The 25,670-nt window shown below is 36.4% G+C and overlaps 1 protein-coding gene across 1 annotated transcript in view; it reads right to left on the minus strand.

Moving 5' to 3' along the window:
• Nucleotides 1-25,670, minus strand: part of lama4 (laminin, alpha 4) — a 141,669-nt gene that overhangs the window by 71,225 nt on the left and 44,774 nt on the right. Inside the window, exons 4-9 of the mRNA XM_039747951.1 lie at nt 23,870-23,994; nt 22,220-22,300; nt 19,888-20,102; nt 15,628-15,728; nt 13,857-14,037; nt 9,202-9,294 (exon numbers count right to left, since the gene is read on the minus strand). Coding sequence (XP_039603885.1) covers nt 9,202-9,294; nt 13,857-14,037; nt 15,628-15,728; nt 19,888-20,102; nt 22,220-22,300; nt 23,870-23,994 — 796 coding nt within the window. The remainder of the gene's footprint in view (nt 1-9,201; nt 9,295-13,856; nt 14,038-15,627; nt 15,729-19,887; nt 20,103-22,219; nt 22,301-23,869; nt 23,995-25,670) is intronic.

The raw sequence follows: 25,670 nt of genomic DNA on the forward strand, positions 1-25,670 counted from the left end.
ATATGGTCTGACAAGTGAATTTTAACATCTGAACATAATATCCCCTCGATATTTTTTACAACCTAAAGCAGCACTTTACTGTATATCACACAGGATCCTGCCTAAGTAAAATATGCTTTGAAAATCTTATCCTGAGTAGTAGCATGAATCTTACAAAATTATATTTTGTGTTTACATTTGCCATTTGTGTATTAAAAATAACTATAATACTTATTGTGCGTTGACTCTCTGCTACTTGAGCTTTGAACTGATTTTGAACTTTTCTGTTTTTAGGTGATACATCAGTACAGAGTTAAGAAAAATGAATATGAACTAAATATCAAAATCTAAATGATCTTCTCTAAATATCTTTATTCTTATGGTATGTTACCACGTGATGGGAGGGTATGACTCCTCCTCCTACTCCTCTTCCTTAGCTATTCCCATAAACTTTGACTAGACTTTGAAATACTAGTCATGTATTGGAGTATGAATACATATGAAATAAAAAGATATCCCTCTGCTAACAGAAGAATAATTAACTCTAAATTTAATTCAATAACTAGAAAGAACCTGTTAAGAGCGCAACCACATTACATGGTGAAAAGGGTACATGTCTTTGTTAAATGGTGCGCATCAAACCACTTACACCTTAACACCAGCAAGACCAAGGAGCTGGTGGTGGATTTTAGGAGGCCCAGGCCCCTCATGGACCCTGTGATCATCAGAGGTGACTGTGTGCAGAGGGTGCAGACCTTTAAATATCTGGGAGTGCAGCTGGATGACAAATTGGACTGGACTGCCAATACTGATGCTCTATGTAAGAAAGCTCAGAGCAGACTTTACTTTCTGAGAAGGTTGGCATCCTTCAACATCTGCAGTAAGATGCTGCAGATGTTCTACCAGACGGTTGTGGCGAGTGCCCTCTTCTACGCGGTGGTGTGCTGGGGTGGCAGCATAAAGATGAAAGACGCCTCACGCCTGGACAAACTTGTTAAGAAGGCAGGCTCTATTGTAGGATTAAAGTTGGACAGTTTAACATCTGTGGCAGAGCGACGGGCACTAAGCAAACTCCTGTCAATCATGAATAATCCACTGCATCCACTGAACAGTGTCATCTCCAGACAGAGGAGTAGCTTCAGTGACAGACTTTTGTCACTGTCCTGCTCCACTGACAGACTGAGGAGATCGTTCCTCCCCACACTATGCGACTCTTCATTTCCACCGCGAGTAAATCACGAACATTAATTTTATTTTAATTCTTTTCATTTTTATTACTATTTAATTTAATATTGTTTCTTTGTATCAGTATACTGCTGCTGGATTATTTGAATTTCCCTTGGGATTAATAAAGTATCTATCTATCTATCTATCTATCTATCTATCTATCTATCTATCTATCTATCTATCTATCTATCTATCTATCTATCTATCTATCTATCTATCTATCTATCTATCTATCTATCTATGTCTCAAAAATACCACATGAGCCAAACCAGGACTTTAGCTGGTCTGACTTAAATAATGCCCCACCCCAGGCAGCTACAGTGGTGTGAAAAACTATTTGCCCCCTTCCTGATTTTTTTTTCTTTTGCATGTTTGTCACACAAAATGTTTCTGATCATCAAACACATTTAACCATTAGTCAAATATAACACAAGTAAACACAAAATCCAGTTTTTAAATGATGGTTTTAATTATTTAGGGAGAAAAAAAAATCCAAACCTACATGGCCCTGTGTTAAAAGTAATTGCCCCCTTGTTAAAAATAACCTAACTGTGGTGTATCACACCTGAGTTCAATTTCCGTAGCCACCCCCAGGCCTGATTACTGCCACACCTGTTTCAATCAAGAAATCACTTAAATAGGACCTGCCTGACACAGAGAAGTAGACCAAAAGCACCTCAAAAGCTAGACATCATGCCAAGATCCAAAGAAATTCAGGAATGAATGAGAACAGAAGTAACTGAGATCTATCAGTCTGGTAAAGGTTATAAAGCCATTTCTAAAGCTTTGGGACTCAAGCGAACCACAGTGAGAGCCATTATCCACAAATGGCAAAAACATGGAACAGTGGTGAACCTTCCCAGGAGTGGCCGGCCGACCAAAATTACCCCAAGAGCGAGAGACGACTCATCCGAGAGGTCACAAAGACCCCAGGACAACGTCTAAAGAACTGCAGGCCTCACTTACCTCAATTAAGGTCAGTGTTCACGACTCCACCATAAGAAAGAGACTGGGCAAAACGGCCTGCATGGCAGATTTCCAAGACGCAAACCACTGTTAAGCAAAAAGAACATTAGGGCTCGTCTCAATTTTGCTAAGAAACATCTCAATGATTGCCAAGACTTTTGGGAAAATACCTTGTGGACTGATGAGACAAAAGTTGAACTTTTTGGAAGGCAAATGTCCCGTTACATCTGGCGTAAAAGGAACACAGCATTTCAGAAAAAGAACATCATACCAACAGTAAAATATGGTGGTGGTAGTGTGATGGTCTGGGGTTTTTTTGCTGCTTCAGGACCTGGAAGGCTTGCTGTGATAAATGGAACCATGAATTCTACTGTCTACCAAAAAATCCTGAAGGAGAATGTCCGGCCATCTGTTCGTCAACTCAAGCTGAAGCGAACTTGGGTGCTACAACAGGACAATGACCCAAAACACACCAGCAAATCCACCTCTGATTGGCTGAAGAAAAACAAAATGAAGACCTTGGAGTGGCCTAGTCAAAGTCCTGACCTGAATCCAATTGAGATGCTATGGCATGACCTTAAAAAGGCGGTTCATGCTAGAAAACCCTCAAATAAAGCTGAATTACAACAATTCTGCAAAGATGAGTGGGCCAAAATTCCTCCAGAGCGCTGTAAAAGACTCATTGCAAGTTATCGCAAACGCTTGATTGCAGTTATTGCTGCTAAGGGTGGCCCAACCAGTTATTAGGTTCAGGGGGCAATTACTCTTTCACACAGGGCCATGTAATTTTGGATTTTTTTTTCTCCCTAAATAATAAAAACCATCATTTAAAAACTGCATTTTGTGTTTACTTGTGTTATATTTGACTAATGGTTTAATGTGTTTGATGATCAGAAACATTTTGTGTGACAAACATGCAAAAGAATAAGAAATCAGGAAGGGGGCAAACAGTTTTTCACACCACTGTAGGTCCTAAACTCAAGAAGCAGACTTTCGGAACTGCACAGGGCCAAAATGGACACTGGCGTTAAAAGGACAAAAATACACTACTTTAAAAAGGACCAAATACACAAAAATGCCCTTCAGTGAAAAAGACGACCATAAACATTCCTGCTTGAAGGACAAAAACAAAACAATGTCCATTCAATTCAAAGAATTTTTTACAGTATATAAAGAAAGATCTACAAAAATGGCAGAACACAGGAAATAAAGCAAAAAGGTTTACCTAAAAAACAACCAAAATGCAAACAAGTCAAAATTTCTATCCAAAGAGAAAATCCAGAATCCAGAAGACTGAAATTCTGTGTTTAGTAAGCAGAGGAGATTTATTGAGGCTGATTGGGAGAAAAGTTGTGGTCATAATGTAGCGATAGGTCAGAAATCGGGAGATCAGTAATACAGATGACAAAACAGGATATTAAACAAAAATCAAAGTAAAAAAAAAAATCAAAGATCTAAGTTGAAATCAGGAGAGCCAAAAAAGAATATGTGTCAAGCATTAAACATACAAAGCTTTATCTATGAGCTCAGATTAAGAAGTTCTGCTAGTAATAAATTTGAGCTAGGGTTGTGATCTCCATAACCCCACCCATCAACTGCAAGAGAACACAAAATGGTGATGCCCATGATATACAAAATGGCACTGGAAATGGATAAAAAAATTACAAAATCTAAACTAAGCAAGGTAGTGTCAATCTGTTACAAAAAAAAACCAGATTTCTTGACCTTAAAGACCACACAAAAGCATTCCATTGACATAATTTCACCCAATTAAAGTACCAAGAATTTATCAAAATAGGAATCCCATAACTACTAATTCTCTATCAACTCTCAGTGATGCACAGCTGACAATACCTACTCCACCTGAATATAAACGCTTCCTCCGCAGCAACATTGGGGTGGTCCTGCCTCTTTAAAAGAAATTTAGCTTACATGCAGCAATACACAATCTATACAAATTAAATCATCTATCCATCCATCCATTATCCAACCTGCTATATCCTAACTACAGGGTCACGGGGGTCTGCTGGTGCCAATCCCAGCCAACACAGGGCGCAAGGCAGGAAACAAACCCCGGGCAGGGCGCCAGCCCACCGCAGAGTGCACACACACACACCCACACACACCAAGCACACACTAGGGACAATTTAGGCACCTAACCTGCATGTCTTTGGACTGTGGGAGGAAACCCGAGTACCTGGAGGAAACCTACGCAGACATGGGGACAACATGCAAACTTCACTCAAATTTATTCACATAAAATACTATTTACAAATATTATAGTAAAACAGAAATCACATGACAAATAATACTCAAAAATAACAGAAAAGACAAAAAAGGAAAATACGCATTAGCCAGAGAACAAACCCTTGCAGAAACATAACAAAAACACAGTTAAACTAAACAGCAGTTTGAGATTAGAATTCACTTTTAAATTCTTTTAAAATAATAAATGGAGTAGGAGTAGAAACCTCCCATTTTAACTTCCAAATGTACACTATTAATACAAAAAGTAGTAATTAAAAAAACGGACACATGTTTTAAAATTAGCTTAACACTCTGCCTGAATTGTAAATCGGATGACAGCTTCATTTTCATTTGACATCAGAGGCATGCTGTTCTATGATTAAAAAATAAAAAAAACTCCCTTGGATTTGTGCCAGATGCAAATGCATACCACATTAAAAGCAATGAGAGAGAAACATGCAATCACGTATCATACCACATCAATAAAGTAAATAAACTGGCGCCATTTATTCCATGACTTCTTCCATGACTCTCAGACATGTTTACTTAGAGGCTGTTGGTGGCTACAGGAGACATAACAACAGTAAGCTTATTAACATGCTTAATCTTTTATCACAGTGGCAGAACACCTCAATAGAAATGCTATATGCCAGGGGTCAGCAACCTATGTTACAATGTTATTCTGCGTACCGACAATTTTGTTATATATAGTATCAAAATTGGTCCGGTTAAAATGGGCTTCAAAAGTATATACTTTTGAAACCCATTATAACCAGATCTTATATTATTGGTCATTCAATTTTTTAAAATACATAGGATTATATGTGAAAAGAATGTTTCATCAAAGTTTTTTAGAACTACATTCAGTGGTTTTATTTTTGGTTCCAATTATTTGACTAAAATAAGTAGTTTGTTTCTTAAAGTCAGAAATAGCCCTTTTTATAGGTTTACTTTTCTCATCAGAGTTTTTAAACATGGACTGATGTTTAGTTTGATAATGTGTTTGTACACTTGACGTACAACACACAAGACTTTCACACCATAACGTACACACTGCATGATCCTTTTGTTGTACAAATCCATATTCATTCCTCCAAGAGTCTTGAAAAGAGTGAACATCAAATTTTTGTCTTTTATGAGTCATTTTAGGACAGTATATTAGTTAATAATAACAAGAGGTCTGTGTTAACATACCACGGTCTGCACTGAACATATGGTTTCCCGTTATTGTGAGTCGAATGCACAAAATGTGGGTGGGGGACGCGGTACGCGAAAGCATGCGCTGTAATTAAAATATAATAACAAGAAGTTTGTTTTAACGTACCGTGGCCTGCACTGAACACATGGTTTCCATTTACATGTGTGTTGCGCACGCAAAACTTAGGTGATGTCGCAAACGTGTGCACTGTAATCTATACTAATAAAAGGCAAAGCCCTCACTGACTCACTGACTCACTCACTCACTGACTGACTCATCACTAATTCTCCAACTTCCCGTGTAGGTAGAAGGCTGAAATTTGGCAGGCTCATTCCTAACAGCTTACTTACAAAAGTTGGGCAGGTTTCATTTCGAAATTCTACGCGTAATGGTCATAACTGGATGCTATTTTTCTACATTTACTGTAATGGAGTTGAGCTCGAAAGCGTGGGGGGCGGAGTTTCGTGTGACATCATCACGCCTCCCACGTAATCACGTGAACTGACTGTCAACGCAGTACGTAGAAAACCAGGAAGAGCTCCAAAAAGCGCTGAAGTAAACATGCATTATATAATTGAGAAGGCAGCGAAACAATAAGAAGCGAGCGAGTGACATATACTACCATATTCATGAGTGCTGCTACTTTGGAAAGAAAGCAAGGTGTAAACCTAAAGTTTAAATTAAGTTCATAGACAGGCTGCCGCTGGCGTTTCTCATGCCCGCAGGTAATGCAGGATACAAGTTTAATGAGAGGACGCAGGATATAAACAAGAGTTTTGATCACTTTGTAACTAAGTTAAAATTGCAGGTGAAGGGGTGTGCTTATGCAAATTCCGAGAGACTGTGTTTGTGGGGGATTGACACTTAAGGCGGGTGGGGGAGTCACGTCATCAGCTCCCCTCCCATTTACCTCATTTCGCTCTGAGCTGAGCTCAGCGGCTAACGCCGTCTTTCGAAGCAACTTCGTCACACTGCCACCAAATACTCCCAGAAAAATCCACAAGTTAATACACACTCTGTCTCTAGAGTTTCTCCACACTGAATCCTCCAGGCACTACTTACAAAAGGTTACATTGACAATCGTGTTACATTATTTTTAAAAATTTTCCTTTTCTTAGCACAAGCACAGCTGAGAAGCTTAGATGCATGTGCTCCATAACGCATTAAAAAATAATGCATTTAATCACACTTTGCATTACAAGCAAAGGGGAACTTTTGTCAATGCATGATTTCCTGGTACACGATTACATTGATCAGCGCATCCCGATTCATTTTACCCTCGCACCACCTTGGTTTGAGAAGAAGTCTGAAAAAATATGAGGTTAACACAGAAAAACAGATCACCAATTGAAGCTTTATGAATAATCGATTCGCCATCAATAATTGTTTTGGTAAAGCCATACTCAGTGTAATCCTCCTTCTATTTAATAATTTTTCCGCCACTAGCCATGATTAAATGAACGGTAAAAAAGTAAGAGCAAAGCGAGGGTGACTTATTTAGGCAGGCATATATATGACAGCAACACTCATGACAATGTCAATCATGTTACGTTATTATTAAAATGTTTCTTTTTCTTTTTCATTACTTCTTTAACACACTACTTCTCCGCTGCGAGGCGTGTGTATTTTGCTATATATATATATGAATGACCTCCAAAGAGCGCTGAGACTTTTGATATCGTGAACGTGTCTGCATAAACTGGGGTCTCCTGCCCAGCAAAAGTCGAGCAGCCAGGGCGCGTGCATAGCTGTGCCGGCCTTTGAGATGCTGACTGCGCTTCTGCCTTAAGTCAAAGTGAGCACTTTTCATTTTTTTCATCCTCCCCCTGCGCTATAGCCCAGACAAGTGCAAACACGGGACCCCTTTTCTACACCACGGCAAAATAATATTAAGGCGTTTCAAACTTTCTTTTGCACGTATATGATTATGACGTCCTCAGCTCGGATTATGAAGACACGCACAGGAGTGGAGGACTGACAGTGCCATCACAGCCGATTAATGGCAGGGACGTCTCACCAGTCTACACAAGACCCACCGCGACTGTCCCCAAAAGGCGATCATAACGTCAGCGAACACATCTCTCTATACTATATAAAAGAAAAAGACAACTTTCCTTTCTTTACACCTTTTATCCCAAACCAAAGCCTTTCTCTCTTAACACTGCAGAGGACACAAAACTAATTTTCTTTAAATGCCGGTAAGGCACATTACCAGAGACAGAAATTTGAATGTTCACATAGAAAATGTAATTTCTATACCACAGCCGTCGTGTAGCACCTTTCAAAAGGGATCTACTACCGAGAGATCATCCATATACATTTTAGCTGCTGTTAGTACTACTTACCTGTTCTATTACACCATCTTTAAAATGTAGTTTACCTGCAACCACTCCAGTAGTGCTCAATGTACCTGTACTTCTTAAAACGTTAATGTTTTACTGTTTAATAACTTATAGACTATAATTTATTATTTTTCCCTTGCACTCAGTGACCAAAGCTATACACACACATATAGACACATACATATATACACATATATATATACCTGTGTGTATGTTTGTATGTATGTGTATATATATATAAAACACACACACCTATCTACATTATACTGTATATATATATATATACACACACACACACACACATACATACATACATACATACATACACACACATATATATAATTTGTGTGTGTGTGTATGTATGATGTAGATAGGTAGGTATATATATATATATGTGTATATGTAGATATGTATATAGATATGTATATATGTATACAGATATGAAGATATGTATGTGTATATATGTATATATATATATATATATATATAGATATGAGAACAACACTCATATCAATGACAAAACAATTACATTAACAATCATGTTATGTTATTTTTAAAATTTTTCCTTTTCTTTTTCATACCTTCTTTAACACACTACTTCTCCGCTGCGAAGCGCGGGTATTCTGCTAGTTAACATATAATTTTTTACTATATTTCATTTCAGTCAGAGTGCCATTGAAAAATCGTTCAATGTGCCATGCTTGGCATATGTGCTGTAGGTTGCTATATTCAATCAGTCCTGTAGAGCAATACTGAATTTAAGCTTTCTGCTCAATAGCAGATTTAACTCTTCATTGCTATTTTTCAAGTAGCTGTACAGTTCCTCTTATGTGTGATTTGAATATTCCTTGTATTTTGAGGGAAGATGTGTAGCAATAAGAATGTACCTAGATTCAGTGTAGGAACCTGTACAGCACCATCTACTGGAGTGCAATGAAAACGTAGAATGCTTACTAGTGAGTAAGCTCTTGCCAAATCCACTGGATAAATAAGAATCCATGAAGGAGTTGAGGAAACAAAATGCAAAAGTAAAATCAGGCAACAATTGTAGCTTATCAGTAGTTTTAATTAACTGGCTTCTACTACATTGACATATTAGTTTTAATGTGATGATAAAAAAATGGCAAAGTATAACATAATTAATTTGTAATTTTATTGAAATGGATAACACTTCAGCTTTAAATGTTGTAGAACCAGTGCAGTCTGTTTTGTCCCACTGTGCTTACGACTTAATGAACTTACTAATATTGCAGACAGTGGTAGATGGTGGCATTATTGGTTCAGGAAGACACTCTCCAGTCTTGGGGTCACATGGTCCTTTTTCACAGTTGCATTCTACATACAGAAAAAAGTTTATCTGTTAGTAATAAAAATTTACATTCTCAAACATACTTAAACCAGTTGAAGCTATTAGCAAGATGGAACATATCGCAACATGATTGGGTTGATTGGGTTGGGAGCTAGCTGTGAACAGGGCATCACTCCATTTCTCACACTAACACCCACAGGAAGACAATTTAGAATCTCCTGCTAACATAACACGTACATTTTTGGGCTGGGGAGACAGAAGGGTATTGAGAAAAAAAAAACTTACACAGACAAAGGGAAAATGTGTACAATTAGGTTTAGGGTTAGGGTTTGGGAAACTTTCATTTATTCTTCTTCTGAAATACATTTTTTCATTTGTGCAGTTATGTTTATTGTGGTTTTGAACATTAGAGATTTAGAATTTATTGGTATTTTGAGTACATTTTTTTCTGGGGATCAAAGTAGAATACATTAGACCCCCGCAAAGTTGCAGTTCTGGGTTCGCGGACTCAGTCGTTTGCAGATTTTTCCTTAGAACCTAACTATTATTTGTTAGCGGAAAGCACAAATATCCTCCGCAATTTTTTATGGCTTTTTTTCGTGGCAATACAATACAATACAATTTATTTTTGTATAGCCCAAAATCACACAGGAAGTACCGCAATGGGCTTAACTATGCAATGGGCAATACTGTGCTATAGAGAGAACAGGAAGCAACCATTGAGGGAAACGCAGCTTGGGATGGTGAAAGTAGCCAATCCAAGAGCGTTATTCATTTCTCCTTGCTGCTGATTGATTGCTGCCCTGTGATGTGTCTCCAGGTGAGTGGGTTTACCACTGCTGAGGGAAACGCAGTTTGGGATGGTGAAAGTAGCCAATACGAGAGCGTTATTTGTTTCTCCTTGCTGCTGATTGATTGCTGCCCTGTGATGTGACTTCACCTGAGTGTCCTCCTGTTTTCCATTTTGTTATTGTATTCATTTTGTTATTCCTAAATGCACAAGATGTCACCGAATCGCCCTGCACCTTTTAAGGCTTCTGACACTGAGTCTAAGCGCCAGAAGAAGTTTAAAACACTCCAGGAGAAGGTTGAACTACTGGATTTGCTCCGGGAACTAAAAAGTTGTACTGCCATAGTGCGTCACTATGGCATTAATGAAAGCACCGCACGCTATGTAAAGAAGAATGAAGCAGCGATCTGGAGTACCGCATATGTAACTTTCTGTGATAGTGCCAAAAAGGTAACGACCGTAAGGAATAAAGATATCATCAGGATGGAATCTGCCTTGGCAATGTGGATCACCGACTGCATGAGGAAGAAAATCCCCTTGGACGGTAACATCATCCGTGAGAAAGCACGGAAATTGTACCAGCAGTTCGCTACAGGAGACAATGTAGCAACTTCCCATCACAATATTCCTGAAACCTATAAAAAAAAAGCCAGCACGAAACCCCACCAGAAGAAGACCTGTCCAAAGATATGACTCCTCCTGAAGTGCCTGAAGAAGAGGCGCCACCCTAGGAGTTTTAAATCCTCTGCATCGTACTGCACATTATCATCAATATCATTCATCATTGGTGAGTACCCGTACATTTTACTGTATTTTAATTAAATGAAATTATTATGTATTTACTCTACTTATAACAAATAAAACGATAGCGCATACCAAAGAAAATGCGCTTGCATGAATTACAGTACATATAGCAGTAACATCGGTATTTTACATTCTAGCACCGTGGGAGACTTAGCAGTAGAGTACTGTACAGTAGATGGGTTTACCATTACATTCTGTTTTTAGGTAATGTATTAAGGTAATTTGTTAGGTAATGTATTAATGTATTAGACTGAGTTTGCAATGAAATTAAAGTGCTTGGGGGGCATACTGTATTCAGGGTTTAAACTATAAAAATAGCCATTTGAAAGGCATTTTCTAACCACATCCAAAAGTCTCGGTTTTTCACAATTTGCGGGTGCTCTAGGAATGTAACCCCTTCGAATTTTGGGGGTGTACTGTATATAAATCATGACCAGTATCACCAGGTGTTGGAGCACATCCCAAGCAGGAGGCCAATCTTAACCTGCCAGATGGAGATACAGGTAAAAGAGTCCCTTAAATTATTCAAGGGATGTAAGTATAATGGAAGAACAGTGGGGAATGCACAATATAAGCTAATTCATTCCCCACTTCTGTAACTGCTGTCAACGGGATGCTGCTAATGGGACCCCTACAGGGATGTCTGGCTCTTTTCTTAAAAAAAAGGTTCAGCAGTCTGGTGAGGATACTTGTGCCCACCAGAGGGAGCTCTGGGCAGACGATACAAGGGGTTTTGTAGAGCTGAAATTACTTGTGATGTCACTTCTGTGAAGCACTTTAATTCAAGATGGGCCTTTTAGCATGCCTGTGTGACTAAATGCAACAGTGACATGGCAGTGAGTTAAGTCCTGCTTTATAACTAATTTGCTGGAATGTTTTGGCTTTCCTCACTCTATAAAAGATGAAATACAAAATTTGTTGATTAATTGTTTATGTTAGCTTTGATCACCAGCACTCTGGTAAGAAAATTTTGGAAATTCTAGCTATAAAGTTAATTTTTCAAAAAAATTTGAATAGTTCTCACATTAAATGCATTTTCACTATCCGTCTCTGTCAGGCAGATATTAAAGGTTCAAAAATAATGTTTAATATCTAATTTGGTCTGTTTTGTAGTATGGGCATGGCCTCTTGGTTAGCACTGATACTGAAAGTCCTCAGTTTGAATTCTGCCCTGGTCACTGCCTTTATGGCATTTTCTCCTGTTTCCTAGTATATTTTTTATCTTGTTACTCTTGCTTCTTCTAAATAACAAAAAACAGTATCAGTGTGGGTTTGTAGGACTATTACCCTGTTAATGGGAAGGGGTGGTCCCTAAACTGAATGCCATAGTATGAGGTGATACCTTGGTTGTCTGTGACCATAAAGTACATATGCTCAGTAAATGGATGGAGGTTCAGCAAAATGGATAATGTGATGGCATAGTTTGGATCCTGGTTCAGGTGGGTTTGCTTATTTTCGTCATGTTCATATTACTCTCATTGCCCATACAGTATTACATTCATTGCCAACTCAGAATTGATCCAGTAAAGGTGACTTTGAGCATACGAAAGACAATGGACTATAATAGAGTGGCATTCTCTTGATGTCCAGTTACTGATGACTGATAACTGACTGATGAAGAACTGAATGCATCTCTCATTAACCCTTAATTATCTCAGAAAATGGAAGCTCTGAAAAAAGCATTTTGACTGTGTTGACATTGTAGGAAGAATAAAATAAAAATGTAAAGCTTTAATTTATTATATTAGCATATTTCAATATTTGTTTAAAAAGCTATATATCATAAAGATAATTTTTAAAAATATAATATACAGTAACATTATCAGTGTTGTCAACAACCTTTTGAAGAATTTGAAATCTCATTTTGAATTGTCTAGATCATGATTCACCAGCATTGCCGACTCTTTCTTAGAACTGCAGATGAATCCAGTCAGGATGCACCAGAGCAATAGATAACCTCAATATCTACCTCAGCAGTTTCAACACTTGGATATATGCATCATTTTCATACTTGTATATTTATACAGTGGAACTGCTTCTTTTGGTGTCCAGACCTCTACTTGAAAAATCAGACTGTATCTCTATGAATTTCAAATCCTGCCTACAAACATACCATTTTAAAACCGTGTTACTTACATCAAACACTACTCTGCCTTGTCGCACATTTTCACAAACAGAAAACTAACCTACAGCCACGTAATGACTGTGTTCTAAAGCGGGTGTCCTTAAATTCAATCTGTGTCACTTTATTTTCTTCCATTTTCTTGTTGGACTGCTCTGTTAACTCTATGGCCTTTTTATACTCTCATACTTTCTGCACAACTGTTATAGTACATCAAATAAACATTACTTTAAATATTCAACTTTGTATTGAAAAAAAAAACAAATAATGAGCTTGGGATGCTGGGTATACGTGAAGTTTCTATTATTTTATTTCTATTGTATGCCTTCGCAGTAGAGGCTCACAAATGTGTAAGTTGACTCATTCTTAACTACATTATTCAAATCTAGTTCTGCAGAACAATGTGTGTAAAAGCAGTACAGCTTGTCACACACGTGAAAATAGGAGGCAGCTAAAGGGCCTGAGTAATTGTAATACCATCACCGAACAGGGGTTGGCTCAGTGTGCTGACTGTCTTTCTCAGTTACTTGCAGACCATTCCCGAGAAAATCCTGCCAGGTTTCCAGTACCCTCGATGACATCACTTCTGGGTCCGGGCCCAGAGATGATGTCACTCCTGGCCCCGCAGACATCACTTCCAATTCCGGCCCTAAAGATGACGTTACTTCCTGAACGTGCCTTTAAAGCCGCCATCTTTCTTCTCTTTGATCAGTTCTGTTTTGGACTCAGTCTTGTGAATATCTCTGTTCAATCATTTCAAATATTAGCAGCTAAGATACAGGATACGGGAGAGTACCCCAAACTTTTATCATGTCTTTTGGCATTATTTATCACAAGCTATTGTTTATTATTATTAATAAGGCTGTACTTACTCTGGCATCCAGAAGAAGTGTAATTCCAGTATCCAAGTATACATTGTTCACAACGTAGACCTGTGACACCAGGCTGACAACGACAACCTCCATTCAAAGGATTGCAAAGGACGCTCAGGGAAGCCATGGCACACTGACATCTTTTGCATCCTTGGCACTTGTTAAAGCCATAGTAGCCAACCTGCACAAAAGGAATAGATGTTACACAAAACTTTATAATCAAAACAAACAAAAAAATGTTAACTACTGTATGTGTGTGCTTTTCCATTTTTTTTGGGTATTATGTAGTTTTATTAAAAAAAAAAAGCTAAAGTTAATTAGAAAATTCTTTAAATGAAGTGTCTGTCATTAGAGTGTACTTTTTCCTACAGTTACCTGGAGTTTAAATGCACAACTGAAGTGCATGTAGTCATTATTACCATGTAGTTATTTTATAACTCAATAACAGTGTAATTAAATACATGTCTAGGTGTAAAATAAAGATAAACAAATCAAGTTACTTATACCATCTCACAAGTTACACAATAGATGCATTATATTGCTATTATGTAGTTATTGTGTAACTCAAGCAACTGTGTAAGTCAGTACTATACATGGTCAGGTATTAAAAAGTATAAAAAATGTGAATATTCTGATACCATTACTCAGGTTATGCAAGTAACCGTGCCTGTTACACTATAATTTGTGATGCTTTTCCTTCTTCAGCAAAATATTGATAGCAATTACTAATGAATTTCAGTCTTAAACTATAATGAGTATTAATCCATTTTTAACATGTAACATTATAACTTGATGTCACTTTTCATCATTTGTAATTAACTTTTCAGAAATACAGTCTTATATTTAAAAGCTGACTGGTGATCCCTACTTTGATTTCATAAGATGTGTCTAAAGTGCTGAATTGCCTGTCTATATATATATATATTTTTTTTTAGATTAACTGGAAGAGATCCTTATATACTTTAAATCAACATAATAAGAGAGCTTATAAAGAAATAGGAACTGGTAAGTAGAAAGAGAAAATATTGCGGAGATGTATTGAAATTGTTTACTTACACTGTAAACAAAATGTTGTGATGATCCTGTATATCTGCAACTGAATGAAAGCGTTGGAGGGAAAAATTGTAAATACATGTATTGATCTCACACAAGGAAAGTTTGGTTTATAAGGTCAATGGAGGAAGAAGCAAATCCTTTTTGTTTGTGCTCTGTGTTTGTGTGAGTAAGTCAGTGCAGTAAGAGGTATATAGCTAAGTACTACAAAGACACAATAGATTGTCTGAAAAAAAAACTTAAAGGCAACAAGGCAGTGTCTTAGAAAACAGACTTTGTGCTGTTTTTAATAAAACAAATTCCCATTGGAATCTGCAATTAAGGTGACTGTAAAGGAAGAAACTAAGGTTCTCTATAATAATTAGAGGAGCCAAAATAGCACTGCTGGATGATAATAAGCGAAAAAGGAACCATATCACCAAACAACTATAAGGTTCACCATTGGATTAAACTGAGTAAATGAGAGGGGAAAGTGTTAGCTCTAAAGGTCTCTACCTAAATAATTACAGTAGATGGAAGAGAAAAAGGTGGAAAATTACATAAATGGAGTTCATAGACCCCTAATTATGTAAGGTATCAGAAAGTGTTTTATGTTAGGTAATAAAGGAGATAAGAAGGTCTTACTTGCAGAATGTACAAATAAAATCTTCATCTACATCTCAAAATAAACTGAATACCCTACAGATATTCAGTACGCACATTGATGGTCTTTTTTTACCTCACAATGGCTACATGATTGGCCAGTGACACCCGGTTTACAATGACATTTTCCAGTCTTGTCATCACAGAAGTCTGTACCACACTTATCACAATGACATTCTATCAAAATAAAAAAAAAAAAACATTGATCTGCTTAGAAACAATTAACTAATAACCAGTCCAGTGTCCAAAACACACTTTAATTCATTCATTAACAGAATTATACAAGTTATAAAGCATAATATGCAACTTTTAATCATTAAAAAATCATTAACATTTGCAACCAGAATATCAAAAAATTTGGTCTAGTTTTGAAAGTTTTCATATTAAAGTAAAACTGTGTGAACATTGTACTGTAAATAACTGTATTCCTAATGCAATGACCGCATTGTGTGTAGTAATGTTTCTTTCTGATATTTTAAAATCAACGAGTCTTCTGGTTTGCAAAGTTTCTCATAATGTGACTTAACAGAATATTCTCAAACCCATTCACAGGGCCAACTCATTTACACAGTCACTCATGGCCAGTTTAGAACTGACAATTAACCTAACCTGTATGTCTTTGAGGATGTAGGTCAAAGGTCAGAATACCTGTAGAAAAACCCACACAGACATTGAAAGAAAATGAAAACATCACTTAGAGAACTGAAGTGAAAGTCAAAACCCAGCATATTGGCTGCCAAGAGGCAGTCTCACTAACCACTGCATCACAGTGTACCGTCTTCTGGCAAGACTACCTATTAAAATTTTGACAAGTTTTGCAATATTATATAAGGGCAAATAAGACAAAAATAAAATAGTTTAATTAAACACATTTACACCATGGTGCAGTAGTTAACTGGGGCATTTCAGTTAAATAATGCATGGAATTCAACCATCAGCTAACATCATCCATTCTTCTTCAATTAATATAAAGCTTGCTGCACCCACATATCTCAATTCAAATTGTTTGAAATGTATCCATGCAATATCCTAGCCTTACCTGGTCATATGTTTTCAGAATGTCTCACACTCTGACTATTTTGGAGGAAAATATTTGCTTATCTGTCAGATAGTATTGGATTTTCAATTCAATTCAACTCAATTCAATTTAAATCAGTTTATTTTTGTATAGTGCTTTTCATGCAGTGCAACCCCAGGGCACTTTAACAAGTTAACAGATAAAATTCAAACCTTACAATTACTTCCAAACCTTTAAAAATTGTACTTGGGTAAAGATCAGATGGAATAAAATGATCAAAAATCTATTGTATTATCCTGCAGTACATTGCTTAAGTTATTACTGGAAGGGCAAAAATACTAACTAAAAACGTAAAGAAAGAATTATAGTGAACACTAAAAAAACTATGAGCCTTCCCAAAGCTTGGATAATGAGTCTTGAACACCTACATCTTAAATACCAGAGCAATGATGTTACACAGAATGCCACGTGATGGCAACCATGATGAAAATTCTAAACAATTTGGCCAGTACCCCAAAGGACAATTTCCCCTCTGGGAATAACAAAGTATATAAAAGCAATAAAAAATCTGATCAAAGTTCTCAGAGAAAAAAATGACAAAAAATGAAAATATTTGACAATAAATAAATTCAGCAATTCTAGGTAGTTCAAGATTTGTAGCGTAAAATGAAAGGAAATATTCTAACCAGCAGTTAGTTTCATTTCCTTTTTGAAATCTGAATGAAAATTCAATATTTAACGAAAATATTTTATAGTAAAGCAAAATATATGAATCGATCATGAAATACAGGTATGAAAGTCACATATATCACTTCAGGTCACCTCTGAGCCCCAAATTAACTTAATCTGCACACCTTTGGGATTAACCAGAGAGATGCTGTAAGGAGATGTGGTGTAGCGGTTAAGGCTTTGGACTTCAAGCCCTGAGGCTGCTGGTTCAAATCCTGCCACTGACACTATGTGACCATGAGCAAGTCACTTCATCTGCCTGTGCTCCAATTGGAAAAAGAAAAGACATGTAACCAGTTGTATCTAAATGTGGTAGGTTGCTTTGGATAAAGGCATTGGGCAAAAAAAAAATGAATGTAAATATGGAGGGTGGTCACACTTCACATAGGCAGTGGCTAAAGCTCTTGTCACATTAGATGACTTTTCCAGTGGTTTTCAGTCATAGCCTTCTTTTACAAAATCTTAGCAGGTTAGAAGCAGTCACAGTGCACTCCTGTGAAGGATACTCATCTAATCTGACATACCAATCAACTCATTCCAACTAATCTGCAGCTTGGCCCAACACAATCAAAAGGTACAGGTGGGTTATGTGTGCATGAGAGCTGACAACCAATGAGCACTCATCTGGAAGTACAATTATTGAATGCAGTAATGAGGAATAAGGAACATGGGTGTTTTTGGATCTCACACACAGAAGAGAAGCTAGTCTGTCTGACATCTTATGATTTACTTAACACAACAGAATAAAAAAATTAAATAAAATGAACTTGCCATACCTGTTAACCCTTTGTATAGCACTGGCTCCATCAGACAGCCTGCTATTGGCCATCAGACAGAAGACTGAGCACTGTTGTGCTGGAAAGTTAGCACACAGATCCTAAGTTTGAAATGGTAAGTGACTTTTCAGTCATTTCAACTGATTTGATCTTTCAACAATATCAGTCTCATGACTAGAAGTCGCGTAATGTGACATCAGCTTAAGCTAAGATTTACTGTAAATACAGGATTGTAAAGTTTGAGGGAACAAGAAGGCCACTTTGCTATTTGAGTGAATCAGCTATGCATCTGTTCAGTTTCTGAACTTATCTATAGTAAACATTCTAGTTAAAGGTTTTAGGTTTTTATACACCAAAACCAAATGATAACAGCTAACATTTTTGTCATTCCCTCAACTCACTTAATGGGGTAATTTAGGCCAAACTTAAATAATGTTCTTCTGGAAAAGCATTGAAATACTTTAAAAATGTAGCTAAAGCAGCCATCAATTTATTTTTGTGCACCACTTCAAAACATTTATAAGTTTAATGAACTGAAGCAGTTAAGCTGTGAAGCTGTGAATTGTGATCATTGATTTTTGTCCGGTGGTTAATACTTGAAAGCTTCAGCACTGGTGACATGGTTTAGCTTTTTCCAAGCAATTTGTTGTGCTTTTTGTGCCTTTCTGTCTTCATCAGATTTAAAATATTTCCAAGTGATTGTGTTTTGACATTGCCACCTTGACATTAGGTTTGGCACTTCCTTACATATTTTTTTCACTGCGTTTTGCACAGTGTGTTGCTTTAATTCTGAGATACTATGGGTAATTCATTATAATTATCAGCATTTCTATTATGATGAATGTTTTTCAGATCAAGAAGCCACAATGAGATAAATAAAAAATCATTGTTTTTTCTTGCGACTTGAGTATTTTTTTTTTGTTATTAAATCTATCAGTTCAATGTCATGCCTTCTTTGAGTAGCACACATTATGATTATAGCGGTATAACATCTAATGCATTGTGATGCATCTGTATGATGCCAGTCTGCTGTCAACCATGAGCTCTTAATCACACCTCTCTCTTTTTTATTGCTTTTCTTTCCTTGACATTTCATTAAGGAAAGGAAAGATTAGTTCTCTTTTGCATATCCACTAACAGTTAAAAGAATGCATTTTGTTGACATGCATGCTTACATTAGATGTCTGAATATCTTAAACAATGAATCACTTTTAGAAATGGATTCATCCTCTTAATATTTATGTAGTGTGGGTATTAAGCTGTGTCATTTAAAATTGTCAGAGAGTAACTCATCCTTCAGCTTAATAAAATGATCTCCAGCCACTGATTAACACACTTTGTTAGTTCTTGTGTACTGTGTATGCCCCAGTATAACAATATATTTATATATGTTGTGTGCCCATTGTGTAATGCAGTTTTTCATAAATGTGATAGGAAAGGCTTTAATAATTTTTGCTCACTGTTAGGACAACCTTTACACTGTTTGCTAACAGTACATTGGAGTTCTATAACACATTCAGACCACATCATTCTGACTGAAGACTTTTAATTGTAACGTGAATAACCTAGCCTAGGGTGAGAAAAAGCCTCCAATTCTGCCATTGGTGGAAAGTTTTTGAATGCATTTTTGTTGAGTGGCACACATGATAAAGCAAGGAAAGCCCTACCATAAATCATCATGAAGGAAAACATTTAATGTGGTATACTGTTTGTTTGAATCAACAATTAGGACTCACCTGTAATTCATTTTAAAACAATACCAATATATGGTGGGGTTCATGTTAATATGCTACTAAAAAAATATAAAAATTACCTTTGCAGTTCTTAGTAATAATGGCATCTCCATAGTAACCAGGGGCACAACGCTCACAGTTAACTCCTGTGGTATGATGCCAGCAATTCAGACAGTGGCCAGTCACATTATGACAGTCACTGAAGATGAGGTTAGGATCAGAATTTCTATTGCAGTTGCATCTCTTGCAGGTATCTCCAATCACCAAAGGATTGCCATAGTAACCAGGTGCACATCTAATAAGAGAAAAATGGATACTTGATTAAAATTATTTGTCCTGGGAACCCAAAAAGAAGGAGAACAGCAAGAAGCAAACACTAAACCTCTGGCTAGTGTGGCATATGCAGCAATTCACCTCACAATGATTGTACAATACATAATGATATACTTGAAACACTCATGTCTGTATGTCGATTCACAACTGTTTCATTTTCACTAACAGCATTATTCTAATACAATTTTTAAGTAAATAAAAATACATCACGATAAAAAGTAACAATTTCTTGTACATTTTCTAAATATAGCCACAAAAGTATTTTATCATCAGAAAGGTGAGTTCAGTATATTGGTTTTGGTGGAATGATGCTTTAAAGTATATGGTAAATAATGAATACACATTTATAAAAATAATTTTCTGTTTTAATAAATAAATGTATTCAATGCAGCTTCAGCCGCGAGTTTCATACTGATGAAATGTAATGAATGTTTCATCAGGCTTGAAAAGAGAAGTACCATGTATACTCGCATATAAGTCGGGTCTTGAAACCCAAAAAATCAATCATAAAATCAGACCCCAACTTAAACACCCGTTCAAAAATCTGACATTTAAATTTTAATTTTTTTTTTACATCTACTTGCTTATTCCAATCACGCACCACTTTCTCAGACACATCAAATTTTGTTGCAGTAGCACAGTTAACAATTTCTTTCACCACTTAAATGACTTTTAATTTAAAACCAGCTTCATATTTTCTTCTGAACAAACGCTCCATTGTAGATAAGGGATGCTCTTATAATAAAGATGTATGAGAGTGTGAGATACGGAATAGTTCGGGTATTACCGCGTGGTCACGTAGGCACAATACATAGAATCTCTCAGGTGGGCATAAGCATAGCATAATCTCTTGGACCAATAACGTGAATTTTCCGCATTCGACTTATACGTCTGACATTATAAAATACGGGAAATTATACGGTAAAATCAAGTCCCGACTTATATGCGGGAGAACTTAAACAGAATTATATATGGTACTTAAAGATAGTATAAAGCAGGGGTGTCCTGGAGCATTACTGTGGCTGTAGGTTTTCATTCTAACCATCTTCTTAATTAGTGAGTTAATTAGTGCTGCTAATTTACTGTTGCCTTAATTTTAAATTACTTGTTTTTAAGTATTAATTGTTTCTTTTCTCCTTAATTAGCAAACAATGATGAGATACAAGACGAGCAAACACATGACCTGCTCACCTGTGTCCATTATACAATATCTGAAAATAAAGAAGGGTGAAGGTCTCAGTAATGTTTATCTGCATGGGCTCTCAAAACATTTTGATGGTGCTCTTCATAAAAGAAAATTGACTGTTTTGGAAATGCCTGGTTTAGAAGAATGAGAGCAGCAACAAGCCATGGAATTAAATAATGGGTTTAATTAACAATGAGAACTGGCTTTTAATAAAAAAAAAATGTTTAGACTGAAACTGAGTAGACTGTGCCCCAACTTAGCTGGTCATCTGTTGGCTCATTTCACATCTTATTTTTGTTTGGCTGCAATTTAAGGGAAAAAGAAGCAATTCAGAGGAGAGAATCTTAACAAAACAAAGGGAAACAAAGTTACTTAACAGTGGAAATTGGCAGGAAGGAAAATCAGCAACCATTGTAGCTCTTCAATATCAGAGCTGGACTCCCCTGGTATAAAGTAACACCTGCATATGTAGTAGGATTTTTTCAGATGTGTGGAGTGGAAATAGAATTAATTTTCTTTTTTTGGTTCTGCATATGGAAACTTAAAGAATCCTCCACATGACCTGATTAATTGACCAAGAGAATGTCATGACTATAAGCATCACTTTGGGAAATGGTTTGTTATTATCCAATCAAAATGTATGTTCATAATGTGAAACATCTAATTTAAAATGGTTTAAACAGCAAAAAATATATGAACTAATGAAAGGCAATTAAATATTCCATGTATAACTGTATTTGGGTTACAGAATTATAATTCATTTATTTAACCAATAAATTAAAATGTACCATAAAATAGAAATTAAACAGGTCCATTTGTGTTATGTTTTTTTGTTATGATTATATCACATAGTGAACATTTTAATTATGAATTAGAATTCTGTTCCTACTCACCTTTCACAAATGGGTCCAGCATAGCCATCCTGGCACATACAACGGTGAGCATTGCCTCTTCGCACACAGGATACTGCAAAACTGACATACAAAATGATTGTTTTATATAAAAAAAAACTTCTTATGTTATTCATATCATAGTGCTGTGGTTAATGTTACTTCTTTATGGTCCCTTATTATGTGTAAGAATGCTGAGCACGTGGGGATAACACATTTTCTTCATATCTGTATGGAATTCACTCTGGGCATTCCAGTTTTCTCCCATATCTCAAGAGAAGAGCGGAGTTAGGTTAATTGGTGACTCTAAATTGGTAGCACTGTGATGGATTGGTGCCCTGTCTTGGACTGGCTAGAATATGTGTGGATTAAGCAGGTTTGTGAATGCAATGCAAAATTTTATCCTTGGTGGTCAGGTGGTATAGTGAAGAACCAGTCATTATTCCTGTTTCCATCATTTCCTCTTTGGATTTTATACATTCTTCCCATGTCTACACGGTTTTCATCAGTAGTCCAGTTTCTTTCCAGATGCCAAACATTGGCAGGTAAATTGACTGATGACTTAATTCTGTGAGTGAATTTGGAGTCAGTTTTTTAGTAGGGGTGTAATAGGAAGATCTCTACAAAACTAAACTTTGGCAAAATATATTTAGGAATCCAAATTAATAGATGGATATGTTTGGAAAATAGATATATTTACTGTGTAGTCTTATTTTTAAATTTCACATTTTTCAGTATTCAAATAAAATATTTGATGCTTCAACTATTTTTATGGAAGTTTGTATTGGATTAATTTTATGCCCTAATAAAAAGACTATCTACAAATGTATCTATCAACTAACTTAGAGAGCTACAGTATACGGTAATAGACTACAATTCCTTTGTTATCCTCCAATAGGACTCTCTTCTTCTCAATGAAATGTCACTTGCAATAAAAAAATAGATGCCTACTGAGTATGTATTGTAAAGCAGAAATTAGTCTGGGATGATTGAATATAATATGGCCTGTGACTGACAGTTCACCATTCGCTTTAATCTTGCCCGGGTGCTGCAGGGGTGACCATCAGCTTCTAGGTCCTTGAAATGGGCAAGGCAATTTGGAAGATGGGTAATGGTTTGACATTCTCTTTAAAATAGACTACCTAATGTTGTAGACGTGTTATTAAACATATATCTATATATCTAAGAGAAATGAGGATAAGCTGAACTTGTGTGCAGGTTATGCAGAAGGACTGTGCTTAGTAGATGTAGTGGGCATCATTTGGCAAGTAATTTGCCAAAGTGTTTCAAAGTGGGTTTAATGTCACCATTGTATGAGGCTCTATCAAGAGTTCTTTGTGCCCCTTTGTTCTATCTATCTATCTATCTATCTATCTATCTATCTATCTATCTATCTATCTATCTATCTATCTATCTATCTATCTATCTATCTATCTATTGACTAGAATACTGTTTCCTAAACTCCTTAATGACCTTGTGTCTCTGTGTGTTGCTGGATCCCATGCAAGTGCCAAGCAAGGGTCAGAATCTTCACAAGACTACAACTTCTCCATTTAGCCTTCTCCATAGCTATTTATTATTTTCAGTATTTTGTTTAGTAAGTCCCAGAAAATCAGAAATGTTACTGTACATAAGAAATAAGAAGTCACTTACTTGTTTGAGCTGATTGAGAACGGGCATGCACAGGGTTTACAAGTCAGTTGCCCTTGTCGGACTTCAGCAAAGTACCCTTCAAGGCATCTTTCACAATGGTATCCAGCTGTATTATTTTGGCAGTTCTACAAAATAGTGAATAAAAATGTATAACATTTGTTATTCCTTCTAAGTGCAATTACAGAAATCATGTCATGACAGATTTATATTTTTATGAAAATATTAAAATATTTAAAAATGAAACAAACAATAACAGGGCTTATAACAGTAGTACACCTGAGGTCAACTATGTTATCAACTTTCGTATTATAAAATACTGTATGATGCTTTTGAATACATTATGAACTATGACAGGTGATATTTTTGTCTTGAGCTATATTTACATTGTATGGCTTTCTTGAACTGGGCCTAGATAATTTCTTTCTTCTTTTTTGTTTATTAATTGCTCAAGTTCTATCCAGCCATCCTTGTAAAGGCCGTAAGCTCAGGGATATGCATGTGGATAAGCCTTTGGTGTCCTGGATAATAGACTGTCTGTCTGGCAATCCACAGTTTGTGAGACTCAATAACAGTGTTTCTGATGCAGATGTAAAAGGGCTCTTCACTCAGTACACCTAGGATTATAAAAGGTCATGTCACTTGTGTATTAACATGAGGAACGTGACAGAGTATAGTAACCAGGTGGAAAACATTTTTGTTTCTTGCTGCAAAGAGAATTGTCTGTACCTTAACATCAACAAAACTAAGGAACTGATTATTGACTTTCACAGCACCAAAGAGCCTCAATGTCCAGTCACTACTCAGGGAATGGAGGCAGGGGTGATGCACTACTACAAGTACTAGGAGGTCCACATGTTGGACGCGTCTCATAACACAGTGGAACTATATAAGAACGGGCTGAACAAACTCTTTTTTATTATTTATTGTTCCTTTAATGTGGGAAGTGACATCCTTCACATCTTCTATAGCTCTGTGATGACCATTGTGATTTGTTACACTGTAGCGTGCTGGGCTTCAGGATAGGTACATCAAATCAACAAGCTACTTAAAATGGCAGGCTCAGTTAAGGAACACATTCTAGACGCCCTGGAGGTAGAAGTGGAGGAGAGAATGAAGACCAAACTGAGTGTCATTATGAACAATGCTGTACAAACTCTTTCTGACACACTAACACTAAGTACTATCAGCCTACAGATTATTTAGCAGAAGTGTGTGAAAACACTGCTGGCTCTCCTTCAAACCTATGGCAATATAACTTTATATATCTTTTATCTATAGCCAAGTCAGAAGTATTTATTATGTATGTTTGTTATAATATTTCCTTCTGTTAAAGCTGAATTTCTCCTTGGGACATAACTACTTACTCTCTCATTCTCTGTCTTTCTATGTCAATTTATCTTTATAAATGGCCACATGAGCCTGTGATGTCATATACTAGGGGGGCTTTCCTGTGAAATATTTTCTGCTATAGTTCTGTGATGTCCTGTTGGCATCATGAAGCACTGAGAAAAAAACGTTTGCCAACTGCACAGCCAGTTTTCAGGGAATAGGTGACCGACAAACCTGGTAAATTCACTGTGAAAAATATTAATTCTCAAGCTATAAGTGGCTGAGTAATATCTGCTCAAACCCACGAGAACATTTAAAACTACAGTACATCACATTTTCCATCATGAACTAAATAATACGTTTGCATTTTGATTGCTTAATGACTCCAAGAATATTGATGCTTTGTCTCGTTGCTTCTTCTTTTTTAACATTGTATTGAATTTATTAAAATCAAATAACATTCCACACAAGC

The sequence above is a fragment of the Polypterus senegalus genome, chromosome 3 (assembly GCF_016835505.1).
Source record: "Polypterus senegalus isolate Bchr_013 chromosome 3, ASM1683550v1, whole genome shotgun sequence".
In the NCBI taxonomy this organism is placed as follows: Eukaryota; Metazoa; Chordata; class Cladistia; order Polypteriformes; family Polypteridae; genus Polypterus; species Polypterus senegalus.